Raw genomic sequence first — 25,569 nt, 5'->3', positions numbered from 1 at the left:
TTGTTAGTAATTTTCCTTTACCTTTTTCGTTTTAATTATTGTAACTTTGACATATAGGTCTCATTATTTATGACTATGTATTGTATTCTTTTGGTGCTTTGTTCTTTGTAAAGGCTACTTTTCATCTAATTTTTAATAAGTGCATCATAGATTTTATTTCAGTAACTTAATCAGGTAACATAAGAATTTTTCTGGTAGGCTATTTTCTATAATGAGATATATAGTTTCAGGGTTATCTACTCCATTTATTCAATTATTCTTTGAAATACTACTAATATAATGAATAAGTTCATCCAGTTCAATAGTTCAGCTTGTCATCGGTACAAAGGGAAATTGTAATATAACATATGTTAAGGATTATTACCTATGTGAAGAAGACAAATTGCTAGCTTGCTTTCTATCCATAATACAAGAACTTTGCTCTTTGCATATGCAAAAAAAAACTATTTTTATAAAATAATTTGATCAGTAATCTAGAGCAGAAAGGCAAATGTAGTAATAAGATTGTAATTACCTAACAGAATGAGTGTGCATAACTGTATTTCTCATGTTGAGAGAGTGTTAGTCATGTTAAATATTAATATCTTTCTTTCTTTGAAACCATTTTTAGATTTAGTGGGGCTCAGAAATTCCAAGGTTTAATTCTTTGAGTTAACTTCATTTTCTTCTGTCTGATGTAAAGTTTTGAGTTCATGCAGAAAGGATGGAGGATTTGGCCTTTCATATCCTTTGAGTGATTCAGGTTTCCTTGTCAAAGCTGGAAACTTCTGGAGAGTTGGCTCCCGGATACACCCCCTTCTGTTATGACACTACAGCTCCCTCAGAACTTCTGAGGGTTTTACTGACCAACCAGCATATATTAATAATGCATCATAATTCTTGGGGGGATGATGCTACAGAGAGCATCCCTCTCCTAAACTTACTACCTCCCAATGTGCCTCCCTACTCTGTAGTGTATCTGCTTGAATGGCTTCTGTTGGGCTGGGGAAAGAACAAGAGCATGCCGTGGAACTGTTGCCATTACTCCTTTGGAGTTTCCACTGTAAATACTCCTGTTTTAGCTCCCCTCTGTGCACTGTAGTGAAGGGGACAATGTGATCAATTTCAATAGATACAGTAAAATGATGGATCTAACTGGAGCTCATTTATGGTTTTCAGTTTGTTTTGAGTATTTTGGTTAATTTTACTTTAATACCTGTTTCTCCAAAGGTAAGTGTATTTGGGCTTGTGATTTAAAAGTTCTCTCAAGCTAAACTTGCAGTTTGTTTGTAGAAGCTGCTAGTGCTGGTGTTGGGTAAGAGTGTGTAATCGGTGGTAATAAACCAATCAGAAAAGAGAAATAACATGAAAATAGCAAGGACAGCAAAAGTTATACTAATTTAAAGTTCATGCATGCATATTGTATGAGTTCTTGGAGTGATCGCACATGGCCATTCCACTGTAAGTGTGTGTGCTCCTTGTGCACAGAGGTCAGAGATTTTTTTCCCCTCAGCAGCACCAATCAGGTGGTTTGAGCACTTTGTGTTGCCAAACGCTGCTACACACTGGTATAACAGGGTGGGGCCACCCCCGACTCCCCTCAGTTCCTTCTTAACACCAGTGATGGTGGTTGGAATGATCTTGGTCTTATTAACTCAAGTGCCTTCCTCTCTCTTTGTAGATAGTTGCCGTTAGTTATGGTTGGTTGGTTCTTTTTGTTTTTTTTTTCTTAAGTTAGCATTAGGTTTCTGTGTTTGTATCCATTTGGACCAGTTTTCCTCTTTTTTGGTACTGTGCTCAGTACCAAAAGGATGCCTTGCTCCCCAGGATTAAGTCCTGTGAGATTTGTTAAAAGCCTGTGCTGGTCAGTGATCCCCATCTGACCTGCTTAAAGTGCTTGGATGAAGCCCACATTAAGCCCTGCTCGGAAAAGGATACACTCCAAAGGATGCATTTTGAGTGAAAATTTAATTCTGCGGTAGAAATCACCTTTACAAAGACCTACCCAACAAAGGTTCCAGGAATCCCACTTGTCATTCTTCCTTGATGTTTTCTATAATTGGCTTTTGTGTATGCCTATCTGCATTGTTTAATAACATAGTCCTCTTAATTCCCAAACAAACGAAGTTTTTTATTACCCATTTAAACTCTCACAGCATAAACATGGTGGAATTGTAGGGTTTTTTACAAATTGAGAATGATTTAATTTATATCCAGAAAAATCTCCAGTCTTCTCCATGATGATCTAAGTCATAGAAATAGTTTTACATGGATTTCTTACTAATATTAGCGTGTCATCCCCTTGCAGTGTAATCCCTGACATAGCCTTCTACTTCTGCTAGTAATTGATAAGTGGGAATGGTGCTTAAGGGGCAATCCTACCTAGTGAAATAAGGAAAAAATGAAATTGTAAACATTTTGTATGTACCACCACTTCACGGCATGAATAAATCATTGTAATCAAATACGTACGCTTTGAACCCAGAGCAAATTATTTAGGAGACTCTCGATACTGCTGTTAAACCCTAATAAAAGCCTTCTCTAATTACATGACCATCAGTGACTACAAATTATTCTTTGTCTGTCATGTAATGTGCCATTATCTGTAGATACTACCCATTTCTTCTGTAGAATAATTAATGAAGCTCAGTTTCCCTTTCATTTTGCCTAATCTGCTAGCCATGATTTTAGTAAGTAGCAGTCTGTGTTTTAATAATGAAAACCATTATTTTACTGTTTTGAATCTTTTTGTGTTTTCTGAATGGGGAACATCACACAGTACTTGGGGTATTAGGTAAAGTTTATTTTTTCCTAACTAAATTAATTGTACTGGAGTAAAAAATTCCCATATTTGACTTCTAAACTTATAAAGAAAGCATTTGTTTGTTCCCATTATTCCCTCACTGCATCTAAGGGAATGCAAATGGCTAAATGACTTTATGATGATTTATTTCTGAGTTTCAAATTCCAATCATGTAGGAATTAGAAAAGAAGAGACTGGATGAGGATACCTCACAATAGGAAGTTCAAGAGGCTATAAAAGGGCCAAAATTGGATGCAGTTCCAGGAGAAAAGATGACTTGACAGGGCAATTTTACCAATTATCTGTAGAAACATTTCTTGAGAAAGGTGTTGCTCTGAATATATATTTTGCATAATGAATGCTTAAATTCATAGCTCAGAACTTTTTTCATAACCATTACTCCCTTGTTTTATATGAATGATTGTTTGGGTTTTGTGGACCACAGATAGACTACCCACTGCATTTATAACTGATGGAAACCAATTTTTTTTTTATTCTATAGACAGCAGCGAGTTCCTTGCTGATGACTGCAGTATAATTGCTGGTGGAAACCTCATAGGTTGGCATCCTGATTCAGCTGCTGTATTATGGAGAAGGATCTTGGGAATTCTTGGAGATGTGAATAATATCCAGTCTCCTAAAATCCATGCCAAAGTTTTTGGGTATCTCTATGAACTATGGTACAAACTGGCAAAGGTATTGTTTTTAATGTGTTTTATTCTAATGCAAAGAGAGTGATTTTGTATTTGCTATAAAAATTAATTTATATTCTAATAAAAGTTTACTAAGCAGTAAAATAGATTTTTTATTAGAATATCTAAGGAGTTTCAACTGCTCATGCTGGTTCTTTTAGTGATACTGTAACTTTAACAGTGAATAAACCAATAAAGTGTGGTGTTTGAAGGGAAAGATTATATTGTAAATAAAGAAAAAGGATGTTCGAATTTCAGTAAAAACACCTAATAAAAGACAATTTTGTGCAGTAACAAAAAGGATTTAAATTAGTATATTCTGAGATGGTAAAATAGTGAAATAGAAGCAATGAATTGAAAGTACAAAATAATCCACAAATGTTGGGAGTTAGTGTAAATTTCCACAGTACACCCTTAACATGATAATATTTGATTAGGATGGAGGAATACTACCACACACTTTTCTGTTGAATTTGAGTTCATTGGAAAGTGTGTGTGTGTGTGTGTATGTATGTATGTGTATGCGAGAGAGAGAGACAGACAAATGACAGCACTTCCAGTAGAAAGGCTGGGAAGTAATCATGTATTGTAAATAATACTCATTTTAATGTATTAAATATTATTTTGTTAATCCCCTCCCTTTTCTTTTTAAATCAGATAAGGGACAATCTTGCTATAAGTTTGGACAACCAGTCTACACCTTCTCCTCCTGTTTTAATTCCACCTCTCAGAATATTTGCAGCATGGTTATTCAAGGTAAATTAGTTTTAAATTCTGCACAGAGTAGTATTTTACTGCATGTCTATATTGAATCACTTAATGGCATTTTTACGGTGTTTCTTTCTGCAATCCTTGTTCTAGATGTATTAGAAAAATAATCAGCGTCCACCCTTTAGCTATACTTTTGTCTAGAACAGCCAAGCAACTCTTGAGAATCCATATTTAGAATGTGGCTTCAAAACATTTATTGGCAAGTATACATACAGTATACATACAGTTGGTTGCTGTTTGTCTGTTAGTAAAAAATTCTCTGCTCTTTTCAGGCAACAACCTTGCCAAATGAATATAAAGAAGGTAAACTTCAAGCATACAGGTTGATCTGTGCTATGATGACTAGGCGCCAAGATGTTTTGCCAAATTCTGATTTCCTAGTGCATTTTTATCTCGTGATGCACATTGGCTTAACTAGTGAAGATCAGGTAAAAGCTTGACTTTTCTTTTTAAAATAATTTAATTACATTTACTGTATTTACTACTGCATTTACACATTTTTACTACATTGTTTTGATGGCGAAGCCTGGATTAGCAAATTTGAAGCTGTGAAGTTGGAGGGAAATGGCTGTAACACAAACTAAAATAAAGTATGGGCTAGAAATTATTTATCCTATAGCCTAAACTATTCTCCTCCCTATTTGTGTATTGTATATTTGCCTCCTTTTCTGTTCTCCCAATTTTTGTTCTTTCCAGCTTGTAAACTTTCAAACTGCTGCTGGTGTGCTTGTTTCATCAGTAAGAATAATTGTTGTTTTTCAAGTCATGTCCCTGTGGGTGCTCCACTTCAGCTGTGCATCCACCTTTGATTGGAGAATTTTGGTAGCAGTGCCCGTTGGGCTCACGCATGCGCCCTACGCATCCTTGTGCCCCATACAGAGGCTATACAGGGATGCATGGGCAAACTGCTCTCAATTTCTTCTCAATCTCCTCCTGGGAGAGATGGAATTTAGTGTGCCCCTTTTTCCTCTTTTATTAGTATTCCTAGCATTATTAGTTCTTAGCAGCAGTAGTAGTAGTACGTTTACCTCCTTATAGCTTTTGGAATGTTTGTTCACATTTGTTTATTCCTTTTCTTTAAAAAAAATACATTTTTGTTTGTGTTATCCCTTATTGAGGGGCCCTAACGAACTTGCTTCTATCTGGAATGTTGGACTCCTCAGGGTTTAAAAGATGCCTCTCTTGTCAACAAGCAATCTCTGTCAGTGACGGGCAATCTCAATGTATTAGTTGTTTGAGAGACTGTCATATTCCCAGCAAATGCAAGATCTTAGCTTCTATTCAGGGAAGATCCTTTAAGAGCAAGGGAAAACATACTGGCTCTTAATAATGGAGCAAGCCTTAAGACTGGCTTCTGTCCCAGCTGCAGAGAAACCCCTCTGTACAGAGACCCTCTACTTCTGTCAGTGCCCTGTCAATGTCAAGATCATGGTCACATCTCACGAGAGCTTCCAAGGTGAAGATGGCATCGAAACCCTGATCTCCGACGTTGTCCATGAGTGAGGTACCGACAACAGTGCAGGGGGTACTGAGAGCTTCCCACTCAGACTAAAGAGGGCAATAAGAGGAGCAGAATAGAGAATTCCTCCTCAAAGACGACTTGGTCACTAGAGACTTCAGGCCCCAAGAGGAGTGCTAATGAGGCTCTGAGAACTTCAGCCACTGCGAAGCACTGTAAGATGTCAACTAAGTCCCATACCTCAGCAGTAAAGGACTCTATAGTGAAGAATAATATGAGCAACAAAGTGGTTTCAATGGAATCTGTGATTCCCCTCAATACCGACATCAGTGCCTTGGACAATGGCATCCAGAACATAATTGGTGCCTGTACCAAGTTCTATTGTGCTCCCAGTACTGTGGGAATATTGGTACCCAAAAGACCTCATGGTACTGAGTGAACCTGAATCTCTACAGCTTGTGACCTCCAGACATCTCTTGGTACCAAGGTCTGCTGGGTCACCAACTGCTCATGTTGCTGTGAAACTTGCCTCGTCCACAACTTCTGTCATCCATGACGAGGGGTTGTCAGCTACGATACAATATGTGGAGGAGCATTCTGACTCAGACTCTGAATTTTCTGTTCAAGGCTTTCCAGTTTATTCCAGGAGACTTTATTTCTCGACACAGATTGCGACAGGGTCGGGCCAGATGGCTGTAGGAGAGTAATAGAAGGCAGATATATTAGCCCCAGGTTAAGTAGGTCCCTTTTCCCTGGGTAAGGTAACAAGGAAGGTTCCAGACCAATCAGGAACCTTCTGGAGACAATTAAGACAGGCTGATTAGAACACCTGCAACCAATCAAAAAGCTGCTAGAATCAATTAAGGCAGGCTAATCAGGGCACCTGGGTTTTAAAAAGGAGCTCACTTCAGTTTGTGGTGTGCATGTGAGGAGCTGGGAGCAAGAGGCACTAGGAGTTGAGAGTGAGAACGCGGACTGTTGGAGGACTGAGGTGTACAAGCATTATCAGACACCAGGAGGAAGGTCCTATGGTGAGGATAAAGAAGGTGTTGGGAGGAGGCCATGGGGAAGTAGCCCAGGGAGTTGTAGCTGTTGCACAGCTGTTCCAGGAGACACTCTAGACAGCTGCATTCCACAGGGCCCTGGGCTGGACCCTGGAGTAGAGGGCGGGCCCGGGTTCCCCCCAAATCCTCCCCAACTCCTGGTCAGACACAGGAGGAGTCGACCTGGACTGTGAATTCAGAAAAACGGCCAAGCTGAGGGCTGCCGTGAAGCTCCAAGGTGAGCAAATCCGCCAATAAGCGCAAGACCCACCAAGGTAGAGCAGGAACTTTGTCAGAAGATGCAACAAAGGCAGGATAAGAGACCCCTGGCTACTAAGACTTGGGATGACCAATGTTGGATACCTTCCCCCATGCCTTATGGTCCTTCTCATTGGCCTAATTGGGGTCCATGGGCAGTGTACCACCAGCAGTTTCGGGGGACCCTGATTCAGTCCCATAAGGAACACAGAAGACCACGTTCCCTGGTATTGTCCATCCCTGCTCTCCACTTTGAGCTAGAGGAGACCTTTGAGAAGCAAGAGGCAAGGGGAGCCAAGGAGGTTACCCCTTTATAAACATCTTGTAATCGTCACCTCAAGAGGTAGTCATGACACCACTGCCATGATTAGCTGATGACTTTGTGCAATTCCAGGACCTGGTGAAGTGTGTCCCTGACACCCTGTAGATTCCCCTGGAAGAAATACAGGAATCCCATCGTAAGCTCCTGAACATATTACACACTTCTACTTCAGTACAGGTGGGACTGCCAGTTAACAAAGCCATTCCTGAGTCAGCCAAGACCATGTGGCAAACTCCAGCAATCCTCCCCCCCTCGGTGTGCCAATAAAATGATTTAAAAAATTACTCTGTCCTGGGCATGGATTCTGAATTTTTATTTTCTCATCCAGCGCCAAATTCTCTGGTCATGGATGCAGTAAATGAAAGGGGCAGGCAACATGCCCCAAAAGCCACACCTTATTATAAGGACTGGGAATATCTGGACCTTTTTGGTCATAAGAGCTACCTCATCAGCAACGTTACAGCTCATGATAGCTACCCACCAGCACTGATGTCAAAATATGGCTGCTTGAACTACAAGAAGTTTAATGCTTTTATTACCATTTCCTACAGGAATGCCAAGAGCAGTTTAGCACCATAATAAAGGAGGATCAGCTTTTGGCAAAAACATCTCTGCAGGCTTCACTTGATGTGGTGGACACTTCAGCCAGGTCTATTTCCACAGCCACTGCAATACTCATGAAAAGTGCTTCCTGGCTTCAGCTGTGTGAAGTACAGTTGACGGAGGAAAGTTTACCTTTCGATGGCTACAAGTTCTTCGCGGACTGCAAAGATGATTTGCTTTATACCCTAAGTGACTCTAGGGCAACACTTAGGTTTTCAGTGATATGCACACCTGCAAATAAGAGAAAATTTAGCAGGTCTCAGTTGACACAAAGATCCTGCCCTGTTCAATTTTCCTCCTTCTGTGGGCCACCAGCTAAGAGCTCAAGATTTTCAAAGAAGAAGCCTTAACGCTACATCAACTGCTTCATCCCAGCCATCAGTATCATCTAAACACCACTTTTGATGGTTTGATTGAGACCAAACCACCCACTAATCAGGATTTCTCATCTGCATGACATAACCCGCTGCCTCAATTTGGGCACCACTTCTCTCTATTCCATCAAGCATGGGAAGTTTTAACATTGGACAAATGGATATCAGAGACCATTACATTGGAATAACTAACCAGTTTACCTCCATTCCACCCTCCTGCCCCATCCCTCTTCAGGGAACCCTCTCACAATCAGTGCTGACACAGGAGATTTCATCTCTCCCAAGTCTAGGAGACATAGAGCCAGTTCCGCTTCAACACAGGGGGGAAATGTTCTATTCAAGATATTTTCTGATAGCCCAAAAAACCGAGGGGCTGATGCTAGATCTCAGATGATTGAACAAGTATGTCAGACATTTGAAATTCAGGATGGTATCCCTAGCAGCTACAATTCCCTCCCTGGAATCAATGAACTGTCTTTAGACCCTCAGCCTGAAAGGTGCCTACTTCCACAAAGCTATTAATCCCTCTCATGAAAAATTTCTTCATTTCACATTCAGTCACAATCATTACTAGTACCAAGTCCTACCAGCCTTCGGCCTGTCATCTATCCCAAGGGTGTTTTCAAAGGTCCTGGCGGTCATAGCTGCCTATTTCCATTGTCTAGGAATAAATCTTTCCCTGTCTTGACAACTGGCTCCTCAAGGGTTGGTCATGTCAGGTGTGGTTGGCAGTTCAAACAACTACTTTACTATTCTGAAGTCTAAGCCTGCAGATAAATCTCAAAAAAATAAATTTTGGCCCATGCACAGCAAATTCTTTTTATAGGAGCCTTTCTGGATTCAATAATGGGCACAACTTCTCTCTCTCGACAGGTCCCTTACTCTAAAGGACCTTATCCTTTAGAACCGAGGACTGTTTTCCTGGAATGGACTCTACCTGTGTAGGGAGGGAAATAGACTTCTGGGATGGAGGTTGGTACAACTGATTAAAAGAGCTTTAAACTAGGAACTTGGGGGAGGGGAGATGTTTGGGAGATGCTCATGTAATCTCCATGCATGATTTTATTGAGCTGGAGGAAAATCAAGTAAGAAAGGATATAGCAATGGAGAAAGGAACAGCAGTGTGTAGGAGAATGGACATTAAGAGGAATCATAGCATCACTGGTATTAGCACTAACAGTCAGGTAAGTGATACTGGCAGCAGAATGACTGTACGCAGTCGGGTGAGGTACGTGGGCAAAGCCAAGCAGCAGCAATTAAGATTTTTGTACACCAATGCAAGGAGCCTGGATAACAAAATGGAGGGACTAGAACTATTGGTGCAGGAAGTGAAACCAGATATTACAGGGATAACAGAAAGACGGTGGAATAGTAGTCATGAGTGGACTACAGGTATTGAAGGGTATTTGTTCAGGAAATACAGAACTAAAGGTGGTGGAGTAACACTGTATATTAATGATGAGGTAGCTGTAAAGAAATTAGAAGTGATTTAATGGGCCAATTCCAAACTAGAAGAGTCTGTGTTGGCCAAACTCACTTTGGGGAAGAAAGCTACTAGAGGTTCCCTTGGGCTAGCGCTTGGGGTATGCTACAATTCCCTCCCCCCCTCGGATCAAATTTGGATATAAATAGATATATCTTTAATGTTTTTAACTAACTAAATACTGCTGGGAATTGTGTGATTATGGGAGACTTCAACTTCCCAGATATAGATTAGAGGACAAGGGCTACTAATAATAGTAGGGCCCCAATTTTCCTGTGATAGCTGACAGATTTCTTCACCAAATAGTCATTGAACCAACAAGAACTGGTTGTAGGGGATAACCTTGGCTCAAGTGATCTCGAGCTAATTCAGTTTAAACTAAATGGACAGATAAACAAAAATAGATCTGCAACTAGGGTCCTTGATTTCAAAAGGACTCACTTAAAAAAAATTAAGGGAATTAGTTTGGGAAGTGACTGGACTGAAGAACTCAAGAATCTGAATGTGGAGGAGGCTTGGAATTACTTTAAGTCAGAGTTGCAGAATGTATCTGAAACCTGCATCCAAAGCAAGGGGAAAAAATTTGTAAGGAAGGATTGCAGACCAGACTGGATGAGCAAGCATCTCAAACAGGTGATTAAGAGAAAGCAGAAAGCCTTCAAGGAATGGAAGATGGGATGGGTCAGCAAGGAAAGCTACCTCTTGGAAGTCAGAAAGTGTAGGGATAAAGTGAGAACTGCCAAAAGCCGAGCAGAGTTGGACCTTGCAAAGGGAATTAAAACCAACAGTAAAAGGTTCTATATCCATATAAATAAAAAGAAAACAAGGAAAGAAGAAGTGGGACTGCTAAGCATTGAGGATGGGGTAGATATTAAAGTTAAACAAGGCATGGCTCAACACCTAAACAGATATTTTGCCTTAGTTTTTAATAAGGCTAATGAAGATCTTAGGGGTAATGGTATACAACCTGGTTTACAAAAAGTAGATCTTGCTAGACCAACCTGATCTCCTCCTTTGAGAAGATAACTGATTTTTTAGACAAAGGAAATGCATTAGTGCAAAGTGCAGGGTCATGCATTTAGGGACTAACAACAAGAATTTTTGGTATAAACTGCAGACATGGAAGTGGCAGAGGAGAAGAAAGATCTGGGTGTACTGGTTGATCACAGGATGATTATGAGCCACCAGTGTGATCCTGCTTACTTGTGTGGCTTGCATGAATACAGTTTCTAGCTCCTGTGTTAAATCTTGGTGAAAGACTTAGCAATAAATCAATGGGAAATCAGGAAATGAGTGATATTAGAAATTATGGATTAACATGAGGAACAGGCAACACAAAGAGATCTGCTCTTAAACTAAGTTTTGGTTTTTGGGCAAATATACATAGTGTAAAAACTACAGGAAATAAGATATTTTAAACAAAATGGAACATCTCTAAAAATAGTTTTCCATGTTTTTTATGAGGATATTAGTAAATCTTCTAAAAATGTATTCATGTGACGATGATACGTGGGGAGAGAGCCCTTTCATGGCACACATCATTGAAGAATGTTGTTCAAGAATACAAATATCAACAAAAAGCTTTATATTGCAATTAGTAGACACATTAAATTGTCCAGCAAACACCAAGAAAAGGGAACTGATGTGTCTTGTGGTAGCAAAAGGTTTAATACAATGGAAAGCTAATATAGGTCCAGTTTATTCCGAATGGTTAAAAGAACTGCAGACACACCTATAATTTGATGTGTCATGGGTGCATTAATGCTGTAGCATGGCTGTTACATGGACATTACAAAAACAAGAAAACTAGTATTCTTTGGCACTGTGGTCTTGGACCCTCCCTCCCCCATACAAAAATTAAAAACAAAACAAAGAACCAGCAGAAACTTTAACTTTGGCTGTGGGGCATTTTCAACGAAATTCTTTCTTCCATTTTGGTACTGTGACAGGATCAGGCCAGATGACTGCAGGAGAGTGATAGAAGGTAGATATATTAGCCCCAGATTAAGCAGGTCCCTTTCCCCTGAGTAAGATAATGGGCTGTTCTAGAACAATCAGGAAGTTGCTGGAACCAATTAAGGTAGGCTAATTAGGACACCGGGAGCCAATTAAGAAGCTACCAAAATCAATTAGGACAGGCAGGCTAATCAGGGCACCTGGTTTTAAAAAGGACCTCACTTCAGTTAGTGAAGCGCATGCAACAAGCTGGGAGCAAGAGGCACGCAAGAAGCTGAGAGGTGAGTAGGCATACTGCTGGAGGACTGAGAAGTACAAGTGTTATCAGACATCAGGAGGAAGGTCCTGTGGTGAGGACAAAGAAGGTGTTGGGAGGAGGCCATGGGGAAGTAGCCCAGGGAATTGTAGCTGTCATGCAGCTGTTACAGGAGACATTGTAGACAGCTGCAATCCACAGGGCCCTGGGCAGGAACCCAGAGTAGAGGGCAGGCCCGGGTTCACCCCATCCCCCCAACTCCCTATTTGATATAAGAGGAGTTGACCTGGACTGTGGGTCCCATCAGAGGGGAAGGTCTCTGGCCTGTCCCCTGACCCATTAGGTGGGCCAGCAGAGACTGCGGGGATTGTTGTCCTCCTTTTCTCCATGCCGGCCAGTGATGAGGTTAGCTGAGTGAACGGCAGGTTTGTGTCACTAACAAAAGGAGCCAAACTGAGGACAGCTGTGAACCTCTGAAGCGAGCAAATCCACCTGAAAGCACATAACCCACCAAGGCAGAGGAGGAACTTTGTCACAGTAGCTACACAAATTGGTTAGACTTTCAAAAAATGCATCACCCAGAAGCTTCTTTTGACAACAAAGGGATCTGCTGGGTGCTGAGCTCTTTTGAAAATCTGGCCTCTGTTGTTGATGCTGAGCCATTTTAGAAATCTAGCCCTGTGTGTTTGGATTCCTTTATCTTAGTGTTGGTAATAATGACTGCTCTATTAATTTAAATGTCTTGTATTTTTCATCGCAATTTTTGTTTTGTATTTCTTAAAAAATCAGTGCCAAAATTTAAAATGAAATGCTCACTGCTATGTATTCTAACCATAAACTGTTCTTGTTTCTCTTTTACTGTAACTTACTATCACAAAGTAGAATTTCTCTGGCATTTTTAAAACCAGTGAACTTACTTACCAGACAACACTTTCACCTTGGAGCCGCTTTTAATTTAATTTAATTTAATTTTTATATATGACTGTATATCTTTAATATATTTTTACAGTCTAGAATTTAAATCTGGTCAAGGTGTAAAGACTGCATAGTGAATGCAGATTCTTAGTTATAAACCATTCTGAAGTTTTTCAGTTTTGTCACGTTAACACTGTCCTTTTGTTCTTACGTGGCTTGCTGATTTTTGCCTCTTGGTGGCACACTTGACTGCAAGTTTCCTGTCATGTTATATTCCCTTACTTTTTTGTCTACTTTTAAATTATCTGAAAAACTGGTCAGAGGAATCATTAACTCTTTGTTCCTTTTGATTTTCAAAACTCATGAATAAATGTTTGTTGTGATTATTACTATTTTTTGTTTATCTGAGTGTCATGCCTGTGATTAATATCGTGCTGCCAGATCAACAACTCAGATCTGTTTCATAAACTGAGGATAAAGTCTGCTATAAATAGACATGTATGAATATTTACAAAGAAGGTGGTTGTATTAGCCAAAAATAACTGATTTGATTTGGGAAAACTGTTTCTCAACTAGAAAAATTATAGTACACAGCAAGCATATTTGGTACCAAATGTGGTGTAACATTATAACCTGACATCAAAGTACTCAGTCTTAATGCCTGCTGCTCAACAACTACAATATACTACTGTATACTATATTATACTACTGTGTAAACTTTTGATTACATGAACCTACATACTTGTTAATAACATGCTACCTACTGATATATTTGTGTAATGGGATGAGGTACCATTGGACACATAGTATGCATCATAAACAGGGCTCTAAGTATGTAATAATCCTGCAGAATTCACCTTGCTTCAGAGCTGTAGACCAGAACCTAAACATTCATTTAAAAAAAAAATTCATGGCTCTTAAGGTTGTGATGAAAGCCTCCCAAAGACGAAATGGTACAAACTGATATAGTGATATTTGTTTGAGTCTGCAGGCCGCCTGAAAAAGTAGCTCTGACAAATATGAATTACTCCTTTCAGCTCTGCGGGGTATTTACTTTGAAATCTAATTATGCAAATTGCATCATCAGTCTTGTTAACTATTTCACTTCTGATCATTTTAACGTTTAGCTAATGTAGTAGTTATCACACAGATTCAAACGTTTACCATAGCTGCTTTGGTGCCGGAAGCCCCAACAGTCCCTTGCCTTATCTGCCAAAGCTTCTGATTTCCCCTGACAGAATCTATAGCAGTGCTGTAGATTTTCAGTACAGAAATGTACAGCACAGTCAAAATTTAAACTTTATCATTAGAACACAATCTAATTTAACATCACATTAAAATGGAGGTGATATTGTGATCTTTATTTTCATGTTTATTTCCATATTTAATGCAATAATCTAAATTTTCAAATTTATCTGAAGCTGCCTCAGGATGCCCCAAAACGACTGCAATGGCGTGTCACAATGCAGCGGTTTTGGGGCAGAATTTAGATCATGCTTCTCAGGGAACTAAGTGATGCCTCAGTCATAAACAAATTACTGTGGCAGAATCAGCACAACTTATTAAACCTCATATAATTAATAATGTAGATATTGGTAAAAAAACCCACAAGTCAGTGGTATTTAATAGATTTGTTTAAATGAATGCCTAACTATTTTTATACAGTATAGTAATATCACTGTTACTTAATATTTGTATTATGGTAGCACATACGGGGCCTGATCATAGACCCAGGGACTCATTGTGCTAGGCACTGTACAGACACATACAGAAGGACAGTCCTCACCCCAAGGACCTTACAATCTAAGCAAATATTTTGACTAATAATCACATCCCCAGGTGGCTGGGTACTGAGAGTGCCCGGTCTTCAAAGCTCACAGTGATGAGAGAGCATAAAGACTGAGGACCACCACACAACTATGTTGCTTATTTGAGCTAAAGTTCTTGTGTTTATATACTTAAGTAAATATACAGCCGGGGCCTTTTCACTGAAATGTGCTATCAAGAGTTTCATTGGTTCCGCTTGGAAGTTGGCATAAGTAATAAGCCTTTTCTGAAATGTTTCATTATTTAAAAACAAAAATCCCACAGACCTTTTATCACAGATGCAAACCTATTGTTGAATAGTTGCTCACAACACAGCTAGCATGGTTTTCATTTTGACAGAGGTTTGACAGCTTTTTTTCGGAAAAGAAATCATGCAAAGTATTAGCAAGAAGATACAGTTGAACAGGCAACACAGTTGGGTTTATGTCAGTGCACAGGCATCCAGATGTGTGTGCATATTTATCTGCATACTGTATGTGTCTGGATAACTGCATACAAGGTACTCTTAAATCGGTAAGGACAATACCTCATAGTTAAAGCACATATACTGTCTTTATTTGCTTATCACTTTATTTCTCTCACAACTCTAGTCAGACTGGCAAAGACAGCATTCCTTATTGAAGGCTATATGTGTGCAAAATTTGCATTTTTTTCTTCTCTATGTTATCGATTTTTATATTGCTAGAAAAGGAATAAAACTAAAAAATATCCTTTTGATTTATGTTCATACAGAAATACAGTATAATTAATGGCAAATGTGACCTAACTTTTCAAACTTGCCAGAAATGTCTGTCTCCTCTTTTGAGGTACAGTATATAAAAGAGCAATGTAAGAGAGAGTATTTTATGCAAAGCTCCCAAAGGCATTCTGAGTTTAAGATTTAGCAATTAGCTTACAGAGAAAGGGAGAAAGAAAGAAAGATAGTGATGTAACTGAGATGCCTGTAATTTGGCCATACCTGCCTCTAATAACAAACATCCCTGTACAAAGACATGAACAATCCTATGCAACAATTGCATCACCTTTTTTCAGACTGGAGAAATCATACTGTGTAGTGGAAAATAAGAATTAATTATAACATACGGGTGTGGGAATACCCTCCCACCTTATAATTTTAAATTTTTATATACAGATAGAGAACATACTGGGCTGATATGCCATCGTACTCCACATGTTTATCCTGAACTTCTCTTTTGTAAGCCCAAAGACAGGGGAGGAGGAATGGATTTACTTGTTATTTACTTGTTCCCATAATATAAGAACTAGGGGCCACCAAATGAAATTAATGGGTAGCAGGTTTAAAACAAATAAAAGGAAGTTCTTCTTCACTCAGCGCACAGTCAACCTGTGGAACTCCTTGCCTGAGGAGGTTGTGAAGGCTAGGACTATAACAGGGTTTAAAAAAGAACTGGATAAATTCATGGAGGTTAAGTCCATTAATGGCTAGTAGCCAGGATGGGTAAGGAATGGTGAGTGAATGACCTATTAAAATAATTGAAAATGAATTATAAAACACTTGGAAGATCATGGTTTGATAGTGTCTGGCGAACAAAGTTTCAAAGTTACAAAGGAAAATCATGTCTCATTACTCTATTAGAATTTTTGAACTGTATCAGTGAAGTAGTGGATAAAGGAGAACCAGTGAACATAATTTAGACTTTCAAACAAGTTAGTTTTTCAGACTTTGACAAGGTCCCTCACAAGAGGCTACAAAAGAAATTAGATAGTCATGGGGTGAGAGGCAAAGTATTGCGGTGGGCAAAGACAAAACAAAGAGTGTAGGATTAAATGGTCAATTTTCATCATAGCAAAAGATTAATAGTGGGGTGCCTCCAGGATCCGTACTAGATCCTGTGTTAAGTCTATTAATGAATTACATGTATTACCCCCCCCCCCCCAAACTATGTTAAAAGAAAGGTAGGTGGCAAAGACAACTCTTAGATCTGCAGATATGCCAGAATTAGGGTAGCCTGTGCAATGATGCTTACGAAAAGAGCAGCTATTCAACATTTTGTTTGGTCTACGTTGATCAATGTGTGGCTCTGTGATTTATTTATTATAAACTATTCAGACCCTTTTCTGAATACAGAATTATTAATTTCTTGATAGCTTTTCTGTGGAGCTTATCATCTGAGTGCTTCACAAACATTAATACGTTTATTTTCACACCACCTCTGTGAGGTGAAGTGGTGGTATTATCCCATTTTACACTGGCTCTCAGTCCTAGTTTCCTCACGCACTATTAGCTCCTAGACCCAGTCGCTGCATGTCCCCTAACTCTTTGTCCCAGTCTACTCCTTCCATCCTCTCCTTTTCCCCCATCCCTTCCTAGGTCCAGCTTTTGTCGCTTCTGCATTTGAATTCCGCTTCTTCCCCTTGTGTGGGCCCAGGAGGGGCACCGAGAACACAAGAGACAGTCTCTCAATTCTAGTGCCTCGCACCTCAGCAGCCAGGAGCAGCAATTTCAAAAAATGTCCTGCTCAACCTGGCACTCCTGGGCTGCAACATGCTCAACGCAGATTGATGCTTCAAAGAATTTAGCTGCTAAACTGTCTTCTACTGAGCATGTGAACTGAGATTTTTCAGAGTCTTATAATTTGGTGAAATTTGAGCCATTTTTCGTGGAAGCAGCAAAAGGCACATCCCTGATACTGGGGATGTTTTTTTCCCCTTCCAAATTTTAAGTCCCTGCTGTAAAGCACCGAGGCCCCAGAGCTTCTCAACAAAATGGTTGTAAGAAGTTTTTTAACTTGGGCAACATATTTTCCCCTAATCTCGTTCTCAAGAACAGCTGAATAACTTTTGCTGAAATTCTCTCCCTTCCTCTCCTCCCTCCCAAATTCAACCTGAGGCACACACCCACCATGGAAAATTTCAGCCCTACAAATTAGTTTGGAAAATTATGAGGAACTGAAGAGTCGTATAAATGGCAACCTTAAGTACAGGTGGCACTCCCAGCTCTGCCTACAGAAATGTGGAAAGGGAAGTGAGCAGTGAGGTATCAAACTATGCAGATGATGCAAAGTTATTTTAAGTCAGCCAAGATCAGAGAGCACTCTGAGGAACTTCAGAGAGACCTACCCAAGCCAGGTGAATGGACAACACAATGGCAAATAAAGTTCACTGTTGAAAAGGTATTAAGATGCCTAAAGAATGGGATGGAGAATAATATATAGCTATAATGACATTATATAAGTCCAGTGATGTAGACAGCTTTATCTGGATGCTGTGCACAGTACTGGTCACCCTGTCTCAAAAAGGATATTGTAAGATTAAAGGGATTCAGAAAATGGTGATGAGAATGATCAAATTCCCAGAAAAACCCTTATATGAAGAGAGATTGAAAAGATTGGGATTGTTTATTTTAGTGAGGAAATGAGAGGGAATGTTATAAATGTATATAAAATAATGAATGGTCTAGAGAAGGTAGATTTGGTAGTTCTCTATTTCCTGCCTCTTAACACAAGAATAAGGACATTCAGTGAAAGTAAATGGTGATAAATTCAAAACTGATAGAAGGAAATACTTTTCCACACAACATGTAATTAGACCGTGGAACTCATTGACACAGGATGGCATTGAGGTAAAATGTTAGCAAGATAAAAAAACACTGATTAGATACTAAAACAGATAATTATAAATCTGGATATTCTTGTTATTTATTACTAACAGAAATTTTGGAATGAATATTAAACCTCACGCGTCAGAGTTAAACTGATTCCAAATTATTAGAAATTAGGATGAGACCTAATGTGGGGAGAGATTATCCCATATCTGCTTATTGCTGGGTGGTTCTTCCTTCCTCTGAAGCATCTGGTGTTGGCCACTGTCAAAGACCATATACTGGACCAGGTCTGATCCAGTGTGGGGATTCCTATGTTCCTGTTAACAAAGGACTGGGTGCTGCTAGCTAGAAGGAGCCACCAGACTTTTTTTTGTTGCCAAGACAGAAGTGTGAGGATTTCAACTGAAAAGCACTCCAGTCTCCTTTCAGGCTCTAAAGAATCTAGGTGACACACTACGTTTTAGGCCACACTACAAAGTGAAAAATGACCTCTGAAAGAAGATCAGAAGAGAGAGAACATACTGTATATGCGCTAAAGTATAGATACATAAATGTTATGCTAAAATCTTATGTAGTATTGCATTATGCACCTGATGCTGCACCATTGAAGTCTATGGGAATTTTGCTATTGATTTCAATGGACACAAAAACAAGCCCAATGTTACAAACCAAATTTCATTCTATGTCTACCACAGTAGTAGAGTGACTATGTTATGGTGTTTGTTTTAAATTATTTAAGAGTATTTCAAATGCTTTGTACACTGTTTGTGTATTAAATGTCAATCTTTTTGTTTGCTAGCTAGGCAAATTGTATGCCTTTAACTGACACTAACTAATTGTATGCCTATGCCTTTAACTGACACTAACATCGAAATTCTGGACTGGATTGTATAATGGTCTCTGAAAAGATGATACACTAGAATGATGTTTTTCTTAACACTTGATTTAGTAGAAACTGTTAGGATTCTCCTCTTTTATATCAAATTAAATACTCCGTGTCTCCTTTAGTTATTCCAATAGAGGGGGGGAGACCTTATTTAATGGAATTAAGGATGTTAATACACAGCAGTAAGTTCTGAGGAAGGCCTCAAATTTGATGTTGCCCATGAACCCATAAACAGTTTCCTTCCCTTGTACTCTACCCACCAACTTTTGGAGGTTGTTTCCTGGTGTCTTGAGGTAGAATTGTTGTTTGATGCAGTAGTAGAGTCTGTCCATTTTTCATCAAAATATAATCCAGTTCCACGGCATAAACCCTCCCTTATCAGTGTTTTTCTCTGGAAACTCTTCAGATTAGAAGTACATTTCTTAAGAATGGGAGCCATTCCTCAGCAGTACAGAGGCAAAAGGTCAGGCTTCTTATTTACAGTACTTCTTTATACCAGAAAAGAAAGATGGCCTCCTGGAAACGAAGCAGTTTTTCAAAAGATTTAAATTTCACATGCTTGACGCTAGCTTCTGTCATTCCAACTCCAGTTGGATTTTGGCTCTCGGTTCAAATGATGCCACTTTCCTAATCTCACAAAAAATCTCAATTTTTATATGGGGGGACCAAACATCAGTGCAAGGTGTTGTCTGTTTCACCAAGATGTTTAGCAAGTACCCATCTCATGCAACAAAATTCACCCCAAATGTGTATGATATGGCAGCTCTAGCATGTGTTCCTCCTTATGACCTTCCATTGGCGGGAGCTTCCAGACAGTGTGTTGAAATTTTCAGTCTTTCACCAAGAACTCTTGTGATAGTCATTGTAATCTATTAAAGCTGGGGAGCTCATCCCCCAGGAGCTGACAGTTCATACTCAGTGGACTGTGTGGGAGACTGAATTCCATTTAAATGTTTTGGATCTGAAAGCTATAAATGGTGGGCTCTAAAATATTTTCTACCACTCATCAAGGGTTTTGTTTAAGGGCAAACAGACAGCACAGGATCTATATATTCTATCAACAAACAACCTGATGCTCAAAAAAACCTGTCAGGAAGCAATGTTTGCTTCATCAAGTGCATCTGATAGCTCTACATCTGGATGGCAAAAAGCATATGCTGGCAGTCAACCCCAGTCACAAGCTTCAGAGATAACATAAGTGTTTCTTGGAACAGTTTGTGGTGAATCTGCTGTTCAAGAATTGGGACTGGCCATTCATAGACCTGTCATTTCTTCCATCAGTATCATTGAACATACTATCTCAGGAAAACAGTTTGAGTCTGATCTGGAGTTATCCCAGTTTGTGGTCTAGAACACAGGACATTGTCTAATTCTCACATGACATGTTCTTTAGGAGATTCCACATGAGTCTACTGCAGTCCAGAAAGTCACCAATGCTTAAATATTATGAGAAGTGAAGTCTTTTTTTTTCTCTAGGTACGCCGGAGAAGTCAGTCTCCATGGTCTGGTGTTTGTATAATTTATTTTGTTCTGTTGTCAGCAGCTGCCTCTTCTCTTTCAGGGTGCATCTATCACACTGAACAAGCAATCTTCTGCCAGTGGATGGCTGTATGGGTTTTAGTCACCTGAAATATCTGTTTAAACTCTTCCAAAAGGTCAGAGATCCCATTCCACTGTCTTCAGTACAGCTATGCCAATTTGCTCCAACTGTGACTCTGGCCCAGTGCTTTTTAATTGCAATTACATCTGGAAGAGCTGTGCATTATAGGCTTATAAACTTATAATCCTTCTTTCATGGTATCATGCAGGTTCCATGTCTTCAACCCAAATTTATATTAAAAATGGTGTGTGATTTCCACCTTAGACCATTTTTCTTCTGGTGTTCTTCCCACAACCTCATTCTTGTTTGGGGGAAAATTAGGTAGCACAGGCTAGATTTCAAGAGGGCTTTGCGCTTTTATTTGGGAAGGATTAAGGCATTTAAACTTTTTGTAGCCTTTAGTATAACCTGAATACTGTTTACACGCAACAATTATCTAAGTAGAATAGGATGTCTTTTGAGACATGTTATGCTTTAGCAAGGAAGTCCGTAGCTCTTGGTCTTAGAACTTATTACCACTACCAAGATGGGACTGATGGCATGCATTCAAAATAGATATCTGTAGGACTCCTACCTGGAGTTTGGTACACTCGTTCACACAGCCTACCTTTCTCAACTTGACATCTACATCTATTCTTGCTTGCTTATTTACTAGCACTTGGGGATTCTACTGCTCACTAATCTTCCCCAAGTGGGAATATTCAGAGGCCCTACAGAGAAGGAAAAATTATTACCATAATAACTGTTTCTTTGAAAATTTTGCCTCTGTGTATTCACACTACCCAACCACCTTCCCGCCATCTTCTGTTGCCATAGTGGTTTTGCAAAAGGGTCTGATGTGATTGGTGCTGCATGGCCTGTTTATGATTTCAGCTTCAAAAGTTCAATGCCACGGGAGGATATACCTGTAGCTTCAATCGGTTTGGGTTTCTAGATGGTTCCCAAAGCACTGGAGCACACAGGCCTTCCAAAAGGTCAGAGAAGGGATCCAAAAGGGTATAGATCCTACAACGTGTTTGAGAATGTTACTTCTGTATATTCAAAGACCTATATTTACTGTGGTAAGAAATCATTTTTTATTATTTCAGAAACCTTAATAAAGACGTGCTTCATACAGCTCTGTAATTTCCTGGTGTCATCTGAAACCAGAAATACTAGAAATCTTATGACTGGATCAGTTCTTTTCAAATTTCCAGACAGAAGAGGTCTGGATAACTCCAGATCTGCATTGAATAAGCATTTCCATCTTTTGGATGCTTTTTTGTTCTTTAACCAAATCTTCACAGGTTTCATGGCTCACTTCTTGCTATTGTGGCAAGAGCTGCACCATCTAGTTTGAGGAGGGCTTTCAGGGTGAATTGGGTGCCTAGCTGCCATTTGAAACTGTCCCTCTGGATTTCCTTCTTAAAAAAAACAAACAAAAAAAAAAAACAAAAAACCTGTGCTTTTGTTGGGCAGGGTCACTTCATTGTGTAGATTTAAAGTCTTTTCTTTTTAAATTTGAAAGGAGAGATTCTTTTAAAGAACCCCGACCTGATTTGGTGTCAGTTTCCCTCAGAGATTCTTCGCCTCCTGCCACAACTATACACATAGATGAATATACTTAGTATAATGTCTTGATAACATACGCCATACAATACATGCCCATTGGGCAAAAGAGAATGTTTGAGATGTGGGTAAATGGGTTAGATAACATTCCAGACTTTGAGGTTTAATTCCATAAAAAATGTGGAAGTGTAACAATTAGATTTCATGGCTGCAGTCTCAATGTAACTGAGCAGTTCATTTTGGAGCTGGGATTTTAAGATAGAAAATATGTTAGAGAATATTCTTAAAGAACAGGATTTTAGAAATGCTCAGTGATAACTGCAGTTTTAGAATAACGGGAAGGCATTGCAATTGCACCATGTTTTACTTCCATGAAGTTAAGAGTAAAACTAAAACCTAAAGAAGAAGCCTTGCTGAGTTAACAGATGTACTTGGTGATTAAATTTCAATACAGAGAGATTGGATTTGTTCCTTCATATAGAAAGTGTAAGCCAACAAATTGCTGCACAGCTGAAGACTGAAAAGTTAAGGGTTAGATTTTCACTTCATTTCTTCTTTTCATTTTAATAACAAGTGTGACTAGACCAGGCTTAGAAAAAGTGAATGTACATTATTGATACTAATTATTTATGCCACGTATGTCAATAAATATAGTCTGCATATTTAGATGTGAGAGGAGGGTTTTTTAACATATTTTGAATATGCTTTTGGTACTTGTGGCAAGGAAATAACACAGTAGTTGTGTAGCAAGCTTCTGTAGAAACAATGTATATGGAGAGATGTCAGTTTGATTTAGCTAGGCATCTTACTAATTTGTAATATGAAGCATTTTATGTGACGGCTGTTGTTATAGAAGCCATTTAAATTATCTATTTTGTATCACCATTGATTTGAAGTAAAAAAAAGTACTTGTGGGCTTTTATATCTTTTTCTATTAAGTTCTTATTTATAAATACAATGAGGAATAGTGTAGAACTTTTAGACTGCCAAGCTATTAGTGCTGTTTACTGGAACAAGTATTAGCTGGGTAGAGCATTGTTTTCTAAAGACACAATAAGCAAGCAGCTTTGCTTTTGTTCTCCATGGAAAAAGTACTCTTTGTAGATATTTATGTGGCTAATGAAGTGCTGCAGATCAGGACCCTTAGTTCTGAGGCATTTCAGAAACCATAAGCCATTGTGTGTATTACATTCATCTTTACAGATCTATTAGTTTTATAAAAACATCAAACTTCATAAGACTTTTATATTCTACTATTATTTTGTTAACTCTTGGAAGGCAACCAAAATTATAATGAATTTCTCCCCTCCCCTTCTCTCCCCAAATGCTATTTTCTAGATAAGCATTTAGCAGTGCACCTTTTTTCAGTAAATCTTACACTACTGTACAGACATATGGGTATTATGTGTATAGTATTAAAGAGAGTCACAAAGCTACATTTAAAGCCATTCCATGAAGCTGCTCTGCCAATGCCTGGTAGAACTTCAGATCCTTCTTCAGAGGTCAGGGAATGAGAGCTCCTATAACATCAGCCTAGTAGGATCCCTTCCATAGCTCCTCCCCTCCAGCCGCAAATTGTCTGTTACAGAAACAAGGAACTCTGGAGTGAGTCTGGTAGCTATGGTCACATGCTACAATTTAAATTCCCTTGCTTGCCTCTCATCTCTGCCCTTGTCCTTGGTAAATAACTTTACCTTTCCTTACTAATCAATTCTTATGCTGAAGGCCTCACCAGTCTCTTCTGTGCCTTTGTTTCCCAGCTGTTTAAACCCACATCCCTGCCCTTCCCTCCCCCTTTTTTGCCCAGGAATTTAAGTCCAGAATAAATAACATCCAACTTGATTTCTTCTCTCCCTCTGCCCCCTTCTTCTTTCCACCTCTTCACTCTTCTTCACTTCAAACTCTGAAGTCTCCTACTTTATGCCCCTGACCCTTCAGGCTGGCACCAAGATCCATCCAGAAGCTGGGAATGGGTGGCAGGGAATGGATCACTTGATTATTACCTGTTCTGTTCATTCCCTCTGGGGCACCTGGCATTGGCCACTGTCGGGAGACAGGATACTGGGCTAGATAGACCTTTGATCTGACCCAGTATGGCCGTTCTTATCCCTTTTCATCTCCAGTCATCCCTGGTTCCGTGTCTAGTTCCATTCTTTTCACTTATTAAGCACTCTTTTTCCTCAGGATGACATCTCTGTGTCACCAGCTTCAAAGCATTGACCATACATAATTTTAACATCATTCCCTTCTGTCAGATGAATATACATTTTAGTACCTATTACTGTTCTGAGAATACTTTTTAGTGACAGACTTTCATAGCTCTTCTATCAAAATAATCATCTTGCTTCATGTGAGTTAAAATTCTTTTATACATTTTTGTTGAAACTAGATTAGTGTTTTAGAAACCTAAGATATTGTAGCTAGAATAGTGAGGGTTCCTTTATCAAGTGTTTCAGCCTGTTTTTCCTTTGTCTATTCAAACCTTATAGTAGCTCTACTGAAACTCTGAAAAAGGAAAAGGACAAAAAATCTTCTCTGGGAAATTAATAAAGCAACATATTTAAGTATTTTTTCCTTTTAAAAAAATTGAAAACAAACAGAGCAATTTTGTGATGGATATTTTCCTTTTTGTAAATTCCAGTCCCTGGTGATATCTCATTGAAGAACAAGGTGAACTTTCAGTGAAAAACCCAGCTTGTTCCTGATGAGGGACAGTTGGGAAACCTGATAAAGACAGATGGCAAGCTATTTTGTTACACCTATAATCTGTAATAGCCTGAGCAAAAACTAAGTGAAGAATATTTTTATAATTGACCTTCCAGTGAACTTGCGTAAACATTTTTTTCACATACTCAGAGGATGGTGATGACCATATGATGTTATTTTGTTCACTGCTAGAATACTCTGTATTGAAATACGTTATGTTATCAATTATAGGGTTAATCCGTTTTAGACTGGCATAAACAGGATTTTTTTTTCCATTTTTGACACTACGGTGAAGCATTTGGAATTGAAATAGTCCATAATGGTTTTTTTTTTCACTTTTCCATAACAACGTGAACACTAAATTATAGCTGTGCAATTATGTAAACAATGGAAATGCTTCCAGAATGAATACTTCATTTTAGATTTTCATTTTGTGTAATTGTTGAAAGGTTTGGAGCCATAATAAACCAAAATTATTTTACACATTTATCCTTCTAAAGGTCAATTATGAAAGAAGTAAAGA

General features: G+C 38.9%; 1 protein-coding gene across 6 annotated transcripts in view; it reads left to right on the top strand.

Moving 5' to 3' along the window:
* RALGAPA2 (Ral GTPase activating protein catalytic subunit alpha 2) overlaps positions 1–25,569 on the top strand; it is a 302,141-nt gene that overhangs the window by 101,308 nt on the left and 175,264 nt on the right. For all 6 annotated transcript variants that reach the window (XM_043544131.1, XM_043544129.1, XM_037896234.2 and 3 more), the window contains 3 exons: positions 3,285–3,478; positions 4,132–4,230; positions 4,518–4,673. In XM_043544131.1, the coding sequence (XP_043400066.1) occupies positions 3,285–3,478; positions 4,132–4,230; positions 4,518–4,673 (449 nt within the window). The remainder of the gene's footprint in view (positions 1–3,284; positions 3,479–4,131; positions 4,231–4,517; positions 4,674–25,569) is intronic.

The sequence above is a fragment of the Chelonia mydas genome, chromosome 3, assembly GCF_015237465.2.
Source record: "Chelonia mydas isolate rCheMyd1 chromosome 3, rCheMyd1.pri.v2, whole genome shotgun sequence".
Classification (NCBI taxonomy): domain Eukaryota; kingdom Metazoa; phylum Chordata; order Testudines; family Cheloniidae; genus Chelonia; species Chelonia mydas.
The sequence above is the reverse complement of the archived record's forward strand: the minus strand, read 5'-3'. Positions and strand labels throughout refer to the sequence as shown.